Here is a 15,566-nt window from a genome sequence, read left to right as displayed (position 1 = left end):
TGTACAGTTTTGGTCTCCTAAATTGAGGAAGGACATCCTTGTGATTGAGGCAGTGCAGCGTAGGTTCACGAGATTGATCCCTGGGATGGCGGGACTGTCATATGAGGAAAGATTGAAAAGACTAGGCTTGTATTCACTGTAGTTTAGAAGGATGAGGGGGATCTTATAGAAACATATAAAATTATAAAAGGACTGGATAAGCTAGATGCAGGAAAAATGTTCCCAATGTTGGGCAAGTCCAGAACCAGGGGCCACAGTCTTAGAATAAAGGGGAGGTCATTTAGGACTGAGAAAAAACTTTTTCACCCAGAGAGTTGTGAATTTATGGAATTCCCTGCCACAGTTCCATACTTAAGAAAGGATGTACTAGCCCTGGAGGCAGTGCAGCGAAGGTTTACAAGATTAATTCCTGCAATGAGGGGATTGACATATGAGGAAAGGTTAAGTAGGCTGGAACTCTACTCTTTGGAGTTTAGAAGAATGAGAGGCGATCTCATTGAAACATATAAGATCGTGAGGGGCCTTGATCGGGTGGATGCACCGAGGATGTTCCCAATGATCGGGGAAACTAGAACTAGGGGACATAGTTGCAGAATAAGGGGGGGCTCTTTTAAAACTGAGATGAGGAAGAACGTCTTCACCCAGAGGGTGGTTAATTTATGGAATTCACTGCCCCAGGGAGCAGTGGAAGCAGAAACTTTAAATATATTTAAGACTAAAATAGATGTTTTTTTAGCTGCCAAGGGGATAAGGGGCTACGGGGAGAGGGCAGGGATATGGACCTAGGTATGGTTAGTATAGTAAGACCTGAGTGATCTCCTGGACAAGTGTCGATCGCCTAGATTGGGGTCGGAGAGGAATTTCCCGGATTTTTTTCCCGAATTGGACCTGGGTTTTTATCCGGTTTTTTGCCTCCCCCAGGAGATCACGAGGTTCTTGGGGTGGAGAGGGGTGATAGCGGTATAAAGGGGAGGGTAGTGTCTTGTGTTCTGTGTCTTGTGTCTACTGTTTGTGGGTAAGTGTGTCTGTTTAGTGTTCAGCCATGAGCGAATGGCGGTGCGGGCTCGATGGACCTGGTGGTCTGCTCTCGCACCTACTTTCTATGTTTCTATGTTTCTAGTGGATGGATTTAAGAGAGTTAGATAGAGCTCTAGGGGCTAGTGGAGTCGAGGGATATGGGGAGAAGGCAGGCACTGATTATTGATAGGAGACGATCAGCCATGATCACAATGAATGGCGGTGCTGGCTCGAAGGGATGAATGGCCTCCTCCTGCACCAATTTTCTATGTTTCTATGTATGTTTGATATTTTAGGTATTTAAAAACCCAATTGAAAACTAAGATTAAAGATGGCCTAAAAATTATTCTTCACCTAAAAATATTCACTGAATGTGGTATTGGGAGGGGTTTTAAGAAATTAGGAAGAATACAAAACATGCTTTGTCAAGTTGTCACATGCGATATCTATGGTGCCCTGAGAGAGACATAGAGGTTGAGTGAAAGGAAAACAGGACCTCATGTGTTACAATGGCGTTTGTAATCAGCCGGGGAGAGTACATTTATGGTAGAGGTGATGGTGGGGGCGGTTGGGGGTGTAATCCAGCTTGGGACATGGTGGTGGTCCCAGGTTTACATGCTGTGAGAGGTGCTAGGGTAGGAAAAGGTGATCAACCTTTGACGATCCATGCATCGAACCCCAAAGCTATGGATCATGTGACACTAGAAATGCACAAAGATATCTGACCAGTCTTGTTGACTCTGTATGAGGGACATGCTGTTTGTGCACAAATGAATTTCAGCCAATGTCAAAATATGACAGGCATGTTATTCAAAGCCCCAACGTGTGACCAGATGTCTCCACTGGCCTTGCAAATGGAGGACCAGAACAAGGTAAACACTCTATTTTAAGTATGTATCAAGTACCTAATCCCATTCTGAGATGAGTTTCTTTGCCCAACCCACAAGACAATTTCTAGGCCAGTAATCTCCTTTATTTTCTTAATTAATTTCTTTACAAATATCCTAACAATGAAACTGATCATGTACAAGGGTAATTTAAATGTTTCATGCCAATAGAACTTAGTAAAAATGTTTTATAAAATTTAATCTGTCAATTTTAGAAAGGAGTATTACATATTGGCAGAGTTCAGCTGGAAAGTCTGGTTTTAAGTAATTAATTTAGAAATCTTTTAACAAGTGCAACTAGCAAGAATGATATAAAACAGGTAATAATTGTACAGGAGGATCGGCATTCGTCAATGTGCACTCCTAATGTTTAACAACCATAAACACGGGGTCGCCTATTCGAATCACTCCAGGTTTGTCAATTCCATAGTGCGAGCCGAAGATGGGGACGGATTTGTAAATGTGTTTCTCAGCTGGGTCAGCCTGGCGCAATCTGGAAACAAAACAAAGCAAAGAGTTATTACATAGAAACAAGGAACTTCACATGCTGATTTACACAAAAAGGGCACAACGTGCTGGAGTACATCAATAGGTCAGGCAGCCTCTCTGGGGAATATGGATAGATTATGTTTTGGATCAGGGCCTTTCTTCAAACCACCCCCACCTTTGGCTCACATTGTGGAACCAAAAAAATAAAACCTCCTTTCGATTTACTACAGCACTTTGTGCCCAATAAATGAAAAAAGAGTGGCTGACATGGACAGAATGGAAGTCTTATCTCATATATATGTATTTTTTTAAGTGAGTGACATAAAAATCCATGTTTAGATAGAGTCAAAATTCATCCAGACTCAATTTGGGTAAATAGTGAACATCCGATGAGCATCTGCTGCAAGACTAATTTATAAGTCAATTTGATTTTTAATCCGAAGAGCCACGATAAGCGAGGTATAAAGTCTTCCAAAACTGTGGGATAAACTTCAAACAAATCAGAGCTTACCAGTCAACAAAATTCTGGAAAACTAATATCATTTCTATTAATCAGGGTCGTATTTGGCTCAGGGAGAAAAAAAGTGTAGAAGACACAAATACTTCAACTTTTTAAATCATGTTCGAGGAGTGTTTGACCTTCATAATTGTTCTATCCAATAAACATCGCCTGGTGCTCGGTGGATCAATGCTCCAGTGGAGGGTGCAATTGGTTTTGCTGCAGACACCAGAGAGGATGCATTTTGGGACTGCGTGGATGGGGAACCAGTAAAGCTATGCCTCAATGTTAAAAAAAGACTAGCTAGGCCAGACAAAGGTTCCTTACCTGATCACATTCTGAAATTAGTTATTGATTACACTCCTTTGTGCAGTACACAATCGATTGGAAGAGATTATGCAGCACAGGCCCTTCCGCCCAACACATCCATGCTAGCCGAGTTGTCATCCGAGCTAGACCCATCTGCCTGCATTTGGCCTATAGCCCTTTAAATCTCTTATCCATGTACCTGTCTAATTGTTCTTTAAACTTTGTAAATGTACCCAGCTTTACAGTTCTTTAGGCAGCTTCATCCATGTACCCACCACACTCTGGGTGAAAAGGGTGCCCGTCAAATTTCACTTCATTCTTTCCCATCTCACTTTAAACCTATGTCCTCTGGCTTTAGACTCTCCTCCCATGGGAAACAGACTATAAACATTCACCCTATCTGTGCCCCTTGTGATTTTATATGTAGGAAGGAACTGTAGATGCTGGTTTAAACCGAAGATAGACACAAAACGCTGGCGTAACTCAGCGGGACAGGCAGCATCTCTGGAGAGAAGGAATGGGTGACATTTCGGGTCGAGACCCTTCCTCGGACTGAACGTCACCCATTCCTTCTCTCCAGAGATGCTGCCTGTCCCGCTGAGTTACTCCAGCTTTGAGTGTATCTTTGTGATTTTATATACCTCTATAAACTACCCTGCCACACTCCAGCGAGAAAAGTCCCAGACTCTTCAACCTCTCCTTGAAAAGTTAACCCCTCCAGAACCAGCAACATCCTCATGAATCTTTTCTGCACTCCTTCCAACGTAATAACATCCTTCCTACAGCAGGGCACCAAGAACTGCACACAGTATAGGCTCACCAAAGACGGGAATAGCTATAAAATATCCCAACTCCTGTACACTGTGTCCTGACTGATGAAGGCAAGCATGGCAAACACCATCTTCACTGCCCTGTCTACCCGTGTTGCCATTTTCCTGCAACTATGTACCTGTGTCTAGGTCTCTCTGTTCTACAGCACTCTCCAGGGACCCATCATCTCCTGCGTAAGTTGTGCCCTCGTTTATCTTCCACTTGCTAAACTGCTAAAGATGCAAACATCTCTGCCTGAGTCCCTGCAATTTCTTCCCTATCTTCCCACAAGGTCTTAAAATACACTTGGTGAGGCTCCAGGGATATATCCACCTTAAAATGCACTAAGACCACCAGCAAATCCTCTTTTGTAATGTGGATACATTCTCAGACATCACGATTCTTTTCCTTTCTTTAGATTTCATTACTTTCTTTACAGTAAATTGAGATGATATTTACACATATAAGACCTCACCTATCCTGTGACCCCCCCCCCATATAAACAGAGAACTACATTGATACTTAAGGGGACCTATTCTCATTTTTATTACACGTTTGCCCTTAATATACTTACAGAATCTCTGGGGATTCTTCAGTAGCTTATATGCCATGTACTCTTTTTTTGCCTTCCCACTTAAGTGTACAATTACATTTGTTACACTCCTCAAGGAATTCACATAATCCCAGATGCCCATACCTATCATATGTCTTCTTCTGTTTCCTAACCTAAGCCTTAATATCTCTCGTCACCCAAGGTTCCCCAATCCTTCCAGCCTGCCCTTCACCCTCTCTAGAAGGCCAACCCATATATTGTGTGAGAAAAATTTCCTGGACTCATTTCACAAATTCTTTTCCATCTAAGCCCTTTGCATTATGGCAGGCTCAGTCAATACAAGAGAACTTACAATCATTTACTACCACAATCCTATAATTGAATTGAATTGAATTTCTTTATTTGTCATTCAAAAATGTTTGAACGAAATTTTGTTGCCATGCAGCCAAACCAGTAAAAAAGCAACAAAACACACAATTTAACACAATTCAACACAAACATCCATCACAGTGACTCTCCTCCAGGCACTTCCTCACTGTGATGGAAGGTAAAATAAGTCTTATCTCTTCCTTGGAACAGTCTGAAATCTCAAAATCTGTTAATCCTGAACACCACATTTTGAAACAAGTGGTTCTTGGGATGGATAATGGAAGCCCTGATAATCACCTTCCAAAATGTCCACAAATTCTAGAATGGTTCCTGTGGTGACCCCACTATTTAAGAAAAAAGAAGAAAGAAAGCAGGGAACTACAAGTTGACGGTCTAACATCAGTGCAGGCAAATGGTGGCATCTATAATGAAGGATGTAATAACAGAAGATCTTGATGAGTAGAGTTAACATGATAGAATATAATGCGGAAAAATAGGAGACCATCCGCAATGGAGCACTATAAAAACAAAAATGATGGAGGAACTCAGCGGGTGCGTTTCTCCAGCATTTTTGTCTACCTTCGATTTTACCAGCATCTGCAGGTCTTTCTTAAACTATAAAAACAATGTACTTTATACTTTATAATTATTGAGAGATTGAGAAGTATTAATGATGAAAGGAAACTAAGAGTGCTTGTACACAAATCATCGATTGCCAATGTACAGGTAGAACAAACAATGAGTAAGGCAAATGGTCAGTCAGCCATTGTTTTGAGAAGAACTGAGTAAGAAATTCTTAAGCCCCTATCCCATTAAACGAGCTCTCCCACAAGAGCTCTCCCAAGATTAAAAAAAAATAAAAATCGTGGTAATCACGTAGAATGTACGTAGCGGGTACGTCGGAGCTCGGGACGTCTCTTGGCGGTTCGTAACGCTAACGGCAGGTACTCGGGAAACGCGATAAGCTCGTGAAGTTTTTTCAACAGGGCGGAGAGTGTCCACGAGAGTCCCCGTACCTATGAACGGCTATTACCGTAATTCTCCGAGTTCGAATCAGGGGAAACTCGGGAGAACTCGTGAATTACCTTGTACAGTGGGACAGGGGCTTTACTGGAATTGTACCCGGCTTTGGCTAGACTGCAACTGGAATATTGTGCACAGTTTTTGTCTTCAGTGACACTTACAAAAACATCCACTGACGCACCATAGAGAGAATACTATTGGGTTGGAAACATAGAAAATAAGTGCAGGAGGAGGCCATTCGGCCCTTCGAGCCAGCACCGCCATTTATTGTGATCATGGCTGATCATCCCCTATCAATAACCCGTGCCTGCCTTTTCCCCATATCCCTTGACTCCACTAGCCCCTAGAGCTCTATCTAACTCTCTCTTAAATCCATCCAATGATTTGGCCTCCACTGCCCTCTGTGGCAGGGAATTCCATAAATACACAACTCTCTGGGTGAAAAGGTTTTTCTCACCTCAGTCTTAAATGACCTCCTCTTTATTCTAAGACTGGAGCCCCTCGTTCTGGACTCGCCCAACATTGGGAACATTTTTCCTGCATCTAGCTTGTCCAGTCCTTTTATAATTTTATATGTTTCTATAAGATCCCCCTCATCCTTCTAAACTCCAGTGAATACAAGCCTAGTGTACCTGCTCCCATCTGGCAGAAGGTACAGAAACCTGAAAGCGCACACAGTCAGACTCAGGGACACCTTCTTCCCCCCTGTTTGTAGGTTTCTGAATGGTCCTTCCATGAGCTAGGAGGGCACTGTTAAATTAATCTATTTCCCAGAAGACATTGAACATTGTCTAAGAAGCTGATGCACTACAATGCTGACAACCATATTCTGCACTCTGTACCTTCCCCTTTGCTCTATCTAATGTACTTGGGTTTGAAGTCTGATTGTATCTATGCATGTTATATATGATCTGTTTGTATAGCATGCAAAATAACAGTACTTTGATACATCTGGCAATAATATAACCCAAACCACTGCGATGTGTTCATGAAATCTCCATTGCAGTTACAATACATCAGTTGTGCTGTAGATGGCAGGCTAATATCATCCTGAGCCCCACACCAACATCCTGAGTCTCACAATACCATCCTGAGTCCCACGCCAAGGGTCTGAAGAAGGGTTTCAGCCTGAAACGTTGCCTATTTCCTTCACTCCATAGATGCTGCCTCACCCGCTGAGTTTCTCCAGCATTTTTGTCTACCTCCCACACCAGCAAGGTTTGTTTTAGTGCAGAATACACACATACAATAAATATTGGCAATAATTAAATGGTTCAGCAAACTTTGAAATGGTGCCATTGGACATAAACAATTATTGGAAGGTTATGGCACAGAAATTAAATGACCATTTGATCCGACTTAATTTCCCTCAAATGTCTATCCCGTTCCCCACTGAACACACCAACTGCTTTCAACACCCTTACAGACAGTACAATTCAGAATATAACCACTCTCTGTAGAGGTTTTTTTCTTACATCCCCTGGTGAGGGGAGGCTGATTTAATAGTTACCCGAGAGGCAACTTTTTTTTTTAATATAAAGGGCGGTAGGTATAAGGAATGAGCTGCCAGGTCGTTGAGGCAGGTACTATTACCACGTGTAAAAAACATTTGGACAGGTACATGGATAGGATAGGTTTAGAATGATATGGGTCAAACGCAGGCAGGTGGGACTGGTGTAGATGGGGCATGTTGGTCAGCCTGGGCAAGTTGGGCTAAAACGTCTGTTTCAACACTGTATGACTCCATGTCTATGACTGTATATTTTGCTTATCATTTTTAATCACTACTCCTTGTTCGACTAATAGGAACAGCTTCTTTCTACTTGCACCAACTAAACCCATTGTGATCCATGCAATCCTTTCAAATCTCATCTGGACCTTCCATGCTTCAAGGAGAACGGCCCCTGGCTCTCCAATTTAACCTCAAAGATCCTCATTCCTAGAACTCGTGTAGTAGATCTATTTAATCCTCTGCAGGATATTGGAGAGGCTGAAATATTGTGCCAATGTTGGAATATTGTGCCAACTCTGGATGCCTTACCTGCATTTTATAATCTGAGTTTATCCTTGCTGCTTCGATACTCTGTCTCTGATTATACAGGTCAGGATCTTGTACATTGTACCAGACTCTCTCCCAGTTTCAAAGATTTATTGGTATACGACTCTCATTTATTGTGAGGCATGGACTCTCACTCGAGCACTGTTCAAGTCTCTCGATGGTACCTACACTCGAATGCCCAGAAAAGTTCAAAATGTCAGTTGGAGGGACCACATCACCAACGCCCAGTTCTGTGGGGAGAATCCACCTCTGACCGACCGAGAAGATCAGGTGGAGAAGGATGAGGCTCGCTGGTCCCTGCCACCATCACCTAGAGATGCCAGCAAACAAGGTTGTGCTGTGGGAATGATGAATAGAAATTCTGAATCAATGCTATAAGATTGTTCTGAAAGACAAAATGGTTGGCCAGGTAGACTGAAACAAAGGACATAAGATGGCTGCTGACCAGGCTTGCTGGAACAGGCTGTTAGGAGGGAATACACAATGTCTTGCAGTTACTGCGTAGTCATGAATAAAGGATCACAGGCCCAGTCTGACAAGATTGAGGAATACACAACCCCCCCACCCCCCTTGCCAGGAAGACTAAGGGATGTACTGGTCTGAGATTATGTGTGGTTCCTCTTTCATCCCCTTATATGTCCATACTTGGTTTCCTGTATTCTTCGTACGTGTCGGTTCTTTGATCGGGGGGGGGGGGGGAATGTGGGAGGTGCTAAACGGTGGCATTAACATATAAAGAGCCTTGCAATTAAGGGCAGGCAGCTTGACTCTTTGCCAGGTTGTAACCTGTGTGAAGACTCCTGCTCAATAAACGTACGTTTAAAGCAACCCCGGTGCCTGGTCGATTATTGTCGAAACAACCGATGTGAGAGAAAAACGTGAATCAACAGGAACCCACCCATGGAAGACGTGACCCGGGACGGCCAAACAAGACGATGCTGGAGACGTTGATGGAAGACGCATGTGTAGAGACAAAAGAGGAGATTGCCAGCTGCATAGAGGACAGAGATGTGTGGTGCGTCCGTCACCGTGCCCGTCGGAAACCAGCACCACTGCGTCGCTAATGTTTTCAACGATGATGAAATGAATTTATTCTCTGTTCTTGCCCAACATAGAGATTTGTGCTATTTTATCTTCATGTCATTTATTTCCATTTTTTTCTCTTAAAGTTTAGCCCTCAATACTTCTCTAAATTAAACTTCATCTGCCATTTTTCTGCAACTCTATGGCCAATTTAGAGATAGGCGGCATTTGGACGAGGACACTGTCACCTACCTTCCATCATATAGTGGAAGTCTTTTGCTTTCTTTTGATAGCTTAGTGCCAGCAACTGAGGGGTTCCTGATTAACAGTGTTGTGGGGATAAATGAGAATATATAGACGTCAGAGAATGAAGAAAATACCTTACTACCACCTTCTCATGACAATAAATGCCGGCATTACCAGCAACATCCATATCCCACGAGGGATTTTTCCTTTCTTCTTCCTCTTGCAGATAGAAGTAATCTTTTCAACACAGGAGATGGCCAACACAAAGAAGTCAACATCTAGTTTCCTCTTTTTATGTCAATAGAATACTCACAGCTCGATGTGAATCAGAGGGAAAAAATATCAATGCTCGGGGGGGGGGGGGGGATGGGGAATATAACATAAAGCTGGAACATTACATCACATTAACTCAAACTTCAAGAGCCAGAAGGCACAACTATCATCTCTGAAAAGCAAATTTAGAAATCATTCTGTTGTTACCTATCTTCACATTGGTAAATAATTCCCTGGAATAGCAGTGCCAAAATAAAAGTATTTTCAAAACAGATTCCGCATTGAGAAGTGAAGAGCAATTTAAAAATGAAAATTTAATTTCGATGTGAATCAGAGGAAAAGAAAATCAATGCTCGGGGGGGGGAATGGGGAATATAACATAAAGCTGGAACATTACATCACATTAACTCAAGAAGGCACAACTATCATCTCTGAAAAGCAAATTTAGAAATCATTCTGTTGTTACCTATCTTCACGTTGGTAAATAATTCCCTGGAATAACAGTGCCAAAAAAAAGTATTTTCAAAACAGATTCCGCATTGAGAAGTGAGGAGTAATTAAAAAATTACAGCCATAATCTTCAATTCTATGTTTTCTACATTAACTCTAATCATGACACCTAGTGGTGGCAGGATTACTTACTCTACTTCATCTGAACAATATATGACAAGGAGAGAAGATTCCTTTACGAGCCCAGTGGTATGAATATTGATTTCTCTAACTTCGTAACCCCTGCATTCCCTGTCTCTCTCTCTATCCCTCCTCCACCCAAGTCGCACCAGCTTCTCGTTTCCACCCACCAAACAGCTAACAATGGCCAGTTTCCTTTATCAATGTTACTTTTTTGCATATCTTTCATTCATTGTTCTTTTTCTCTCCATCATCGTCTATATCTCTCGTTTCCCTTTCCCATGACTTTCAGTCGGAAGGGTCCCGACCTGAAACGTCACCCATTCCTTCTCTCCAGAGATGCCGCCTGCCCCAATAAATTTCTTCAGATTTTTGTGTCTATCCTCCCTTTACACAGCTACGTCCTCAAGCATTATCCCACAGCATTTGGTATAGTTCTCTTCGTCCGTCAGTCTAAACATTCACAGGGATGAGCCCCACTGTACCCTTCTCTGACTGCTGTACAGTAATGTGTCAGGAATTGGCTTGAGTGGGGCCCCATCCGGAACTGCACGTCCCATTATAACCCTCTCTACTGGGTGTAAACCTCTAACTCCATGTTTCACACTCAATGGTTTATCCAACTAAATAATATTTTGTGGAGGACCAGACACATCACTGGTGTTGGCACGAAAAAGAATAATGTAAATAGATGCAATCCAATTTCTAGCTACTAGCGAGTCAATAAAGTAATTCCATGTCAATTGCTCAAAGTGTAGTTCCCAATATGTTAACTCCAATAGTGCAAATATGGGTGTTTGATTATACCTCAACATTTACCATATAAATGATGTTACTGCCCATGTTCTAAATACACGCACAGACTAACTGGCTGGAGTTTCCGTAGACAACTGCACCCTCTCACCACAAGGTCCCAATTGCTTTAGAAGCACATCCATAATACCAGTGTCTAAGAGGAACAAGGTCCCATGGCTCAGCAACTACTGACCAGAGGCACTCACACCTGTGGTGGATGAAGTGCTTTGGGAGGGTGGTTATGATAACAGATCCACAGCAGATATAACCTTGCTGCCTGTCCACTCTGCTATGGATCATTTGGTCAATACATCAGGCTGATGGTCAAATACTATAGCTTGGCATTCAACAAACTCATTCGCCCTCCAAACTTCTCCTCAACCTCAAGGAACTGGGGCTCTTACCCTTATGCAAATGGATCCTCGACTTCCTCATCGGCTGAGCTCATTCAGTACAAATATAGATGGCCAGGATTGTGTAGTCAGACACAGTTCCAATGCCATCTTTAAGTTTGCCCAATACCACCACCTTTGTTGGACACAAAACTGGTAACAACAAGTCAGAGTACAACAGGGAAATTATTAATCTGATTAAATAGTACTGGAATAACACCCTTGTTCTCAACGTTAGCAAGGCCGGGGAGATGAGCGTTGACTTCAGGAAGGAAAGCTGAGTGTCCATGAAACTGGCTTCATTGGTGGAACAGCAGTGGAGAGAGACAACAGCTTCCAGGCCCTGGACTTGCACATCTCTGAGGACCTGTCCTGAGCCCAGCACATTGATGCAATCACAAAGAAAGCTCATCAACGCCTCTACTCCCGAAGAAGTTTCAGATTTGTTGGGTCACCAAATGCTCTGTCGAACATTTACAGCTGCACAGTGGAAAGCATACTGACTGGTTAATTCACACGTCAGGTTTGGTAACGTCAATGCACAAGAATGCAGACGGCTGAAGAAAAGTGGTGGACATTGTCCCATCCATAACAGGTTTTGACTTCCCCTCCATTGAATGGATCGATGGGAAACACTGCCTAAAGAAGACAGCTAATAATGTCGAAGATCAGCATCATCCCGGCGACACTCTCATCTCACTGCTACCATTGGGAAGGTGGTACAGGAGCCCAAGAAATTATACCTTCAGTTTCAAGAACAGCTTCATCCCATCAACCATCCAGGTTTTGAACCTCATGGTAGAACCCTAACCACACCCCTACCTCAGCAACCAACTGGTATAGGTTGCTTTACGTAATCGCCTTGCATGAGTATGACGGTTACTTGGTATAACTGCTGTTTCATGTTATTATTTGCTATTGTATATTAATTTGTTCTATTGTTGTGTTAATGGGCCTGTATAGTTGCAAGAAGTAAAATTTTCATTGCCCATCAGTCTGAAGGGTCCCAACACAAAATGTCGACTACCCAAGTTCTCCAGGGATGTACCTGACCTGCTAAGTGTTTCAGTTTTAGATGTACAACGTGGAAATAGGCCCTTTGGTTCACAAGGTCCACACTGACCTTCGATCACCCATACACTAATTCTTCGTTATCCCACTTTTGCGTCCTACACACTTGGGGCAATTTAAAGAAGCCAATTAACCTACAAACCTGCACGTCTTTGGAATGTGGGAGGACACAAGAGCACCCGGAGAAAACCCACGTGGTCTCAGGGAGGATGTACAAACTCCATACAGACAGCACCCGTAATCAGGATCAAACCCGGGTCTTTGATGTTGTGAGGCAGGAGCTCTACCGCCACGCCACTGAGGCACCTTTACTCCTGCACTATGTGCCTTTATTTTAGAAATGTCATTGTTCTGTTCTCTTGCATATGACAATTAAGCACCCTTGTCTAGATTCTTGATCATGCTCAGTTAACAATTACAGTTCAAATATCCTTGTAAAAATCAATGACACAGATGGTACTTCCGGACCATGTTCTGACCCACTCGCACCGTGTATCATTAACGTTTAACACAATTCCTACAGTGAAGGCAGGGAACCACAAACTCATCTCCAGTATTTGATGCTGGTCACAGAGGTTAGTTCATGTGTGATGCCAGAATCGAGAAGCATGAAAACCAGTGCATATTTTCACTGACTACTCTTGCCAACTGAAAGAGATGGCGAGTTAAACGCACCATGAGGAGCAACTTCGTGAGTTGACAAAAATGGAAAGGGGAAATGTTAAGCAGTACATGCCCGGCTGAAATGTGAACAGCACTGGAGGCGATTCAAAAAATGATCACCTCATTGCTGAATTTCTGGAAAACAAATAGGAACAGAAACCTCGAAATATGCTTCGCCCGAACATAGGAATGACTGACAATAACTATGCAGCTGAATAAAGCCAATTATCTCACCACAAACCACACAACCACCCACACTTGTCAATTTCCCACTTGGACAATAGGGAAGCTTGTGCACCTCATGGTTGCATAAAGTTTATCAAGTTTATCAGCCATCACAGCTTGGTTTGGGAACAGCTCTATCCAAGATCACAAGAAATTGCAGCGAATTGTGAACGCAGCCCAGACCATGACACAAACCAACCTCCCTCCTTCTGTTGACTCCATTTATACCTCATGCTACCTCGGCAAGGCCAGCGGCATAATAAAGGACGGGTCGCACCCTGGCCACTCCCTCTTCTCCCCTCTCCCATTAGGCAAAATGTACAGAAGTGTAAAAATGCGCACCTCCAGATTCAAGGACAGGTTCATCCCAGTTGTTATCAGGCAACTGAATCACCCTCCCACCACCAGAGAGCAGTGCTGAACTACTACCTACCTCCATGGTGATCCTCGGACTATCCCTGATGGCTTGCTAAGTGCCTTTGCTGGCTTTACCTTGCATTAAACGTTATTCCCTTATCATGTACCTCTACACCATAAACGGGTCGATTGTAATCATGTATTGTCTTTCTGCTGACTGGACAGCACACAACTAAAGCTTTTCACTGCACCTCGGTGCACGTGACAATAAACTAAACTGTTACTGATCTCTACATTTACCTTTTGAGTGTATCGAGTGGTTCCTTCCTGTCTATGACTCCTGTATCTGGATCAACTGTTGTGAAGATGCATCTAAAAAGGAAATATAAAAAACATTAAGGCATGAAAGGCAGCAAGACGTCATTTTTACGCAAAAAACATCCTCTATCATATTGCGTGTGGTGAGGTTACAGTTTGTAGTGTGCTAAATGAGCCAGATTCAAAAGCAACCAAGATATCCACAGTGGCAGGTCCAGTTTAAAATCATTTCCATTTGCAAATTCCCATGTTGGTTTTACACATGGCTTTGAATCTGAAATACATTCCTATTTGTTTAGAAAAGGGCCAGACCCGAACGTCAGTCTAAAGAAGGGTCCCTACCCGAAACATCACCAATCCTTTTTCTCCAGAGATGCTGCCTGACCCACTGAGTTAATCCAGTACCTTGTGTCCATTTTATGCATTGCTACTCCCTGACACAAAATCAACTTCCCAAGGCTAGTTCAAGATGAGCATTAAATGTTGATCTCGTCTACAATAAATCCCATCAGCAAATTAAAGGGTAAACAATTTTGATTTGGTGCTGGAGTTTTTGCCTTTGGTAATGCTGTTGGAATGTCGAGCTGAGGGAGTTAAACTGGTGCTTGCAGAAGTTCAGCATTGCCTGGGATATGTGATGGTGGCCAATTGCTCAATATAGTTTGAATCTAATTTTGGTTATCATGGTTATCCTGTGGTAAAAGACTCGTCTTTTCACCCCCAAAGCTTTCGACCACCCAGAAGACAGACAGGGTCGCCTGCAAGAGAGCAGAATCAACTCAAAGAATCAGGAAGCTTTACACCATCTTTGCACTGTCAGCTTTACACTACCAGCTTTGCACTGATGCAATCATCAGTGAAACATGGCTACGCCTTGTGTTATCACAAAATCCACTGAAAGATTCACCAATACTTCAACAGTCTTCTCCTAACATCTGGAGTATTGTGTACAGTTTTGGCCTCCCAATTTGAGGAAGGACATCCTTGTGATTGAAGCAGTACAGCGTAGATTCACGAGATTGATCCCTGGGATGGCGGGACTGTCATATGAGGAAAGATTGAAAAGACTAGGCTTGTATTCACTGGAGTTTAGAAGGATGAGGGGAGATCTTATAGAAACATATAAAATTAGAAAAGGACTGGACAAGCTAGATGCAGGAAAAATGTTCCCAATGTTGGGTGAGTCCAGAACCAGGGGCCACAGTCTTAGAATAAAGGGGAGGTCATTTAAGACTGAGGTGAGAAAACACGTTTTCACCCAGAGAGTTGTGAATTTATGGAATTCCCTGCCACAGGGGGCAGTGGAGGCCAAATCACTGGATGGATTTAAGAGAGCTCTCGGGGCTAGTGGAGTCAAGGGATATGGGGAGAAGGCAGGCACGGGTTATTGATAGGGGACAATCAGCCGTGATCACAATGAATGGCGGTGAAGGCTCGAAGGGTCGAATGGCTTCCTCCTGCACCTATTTTCTATGTTTCTAAGACCATGATCACTACCACATAGAAACAAAAGGACCAAAAGGACATTGCCAGGTTCCTCTACTGAAATCATGCTCTA

General features: G+C 43.0%; 1 protein-coding gene across 1 annotated transcript in view; it reads right to left on the bottom strand.

The window, feature by feature from the left end:
* Window positions 1-1,124: 1,124 nt before the first annotated feature.
* Window positions 1,125-15,566, bottom strand: part of marc1 (mitochondrial amidoxime reducing component 1) — a 39,883-nt gene continuing 25,441 nt past the window's right edge. The window contains exons 6-7 of the mRNA XM_055639792.1: window positions 13,991-14,062; window positions 1,125-2,397 (exon numbers count right to left, since the gene is read on the bottom strand). Of these exons, the coding sequence (XP_055495767.1) occupies window positions 2,268-2,397; window positions 13,991-14,062 (202 nt within the window). The 3' untranslated portion in view covers window positions 1,125-2,267. The remainder of the gene's footprint in view (window positions 2,398-13,990; window positions 14,063-15,566) is intronic.

This window comes from Leucoraja erinacea, chromosome 8 (assembly GCF_028641065.1).
Source record: "Leucoraja erinacea ecotype New England chromosome 8, Leri_hhj_1, whole genome shotgun sequence".
NCBI classification, from domain to species: domain Eukaryota; kingdom Metazoa; phylum Chordata; class Chondrichthyes; order Rajiformes; family Rajidae; genus Leucoraja; species Leucoraja erinaceus.
The sequence above is the reverse complement of the archived record's forward strand: the minus strand, read 5'-3'. Positions and strand labels throughout refer to the sequence as shown.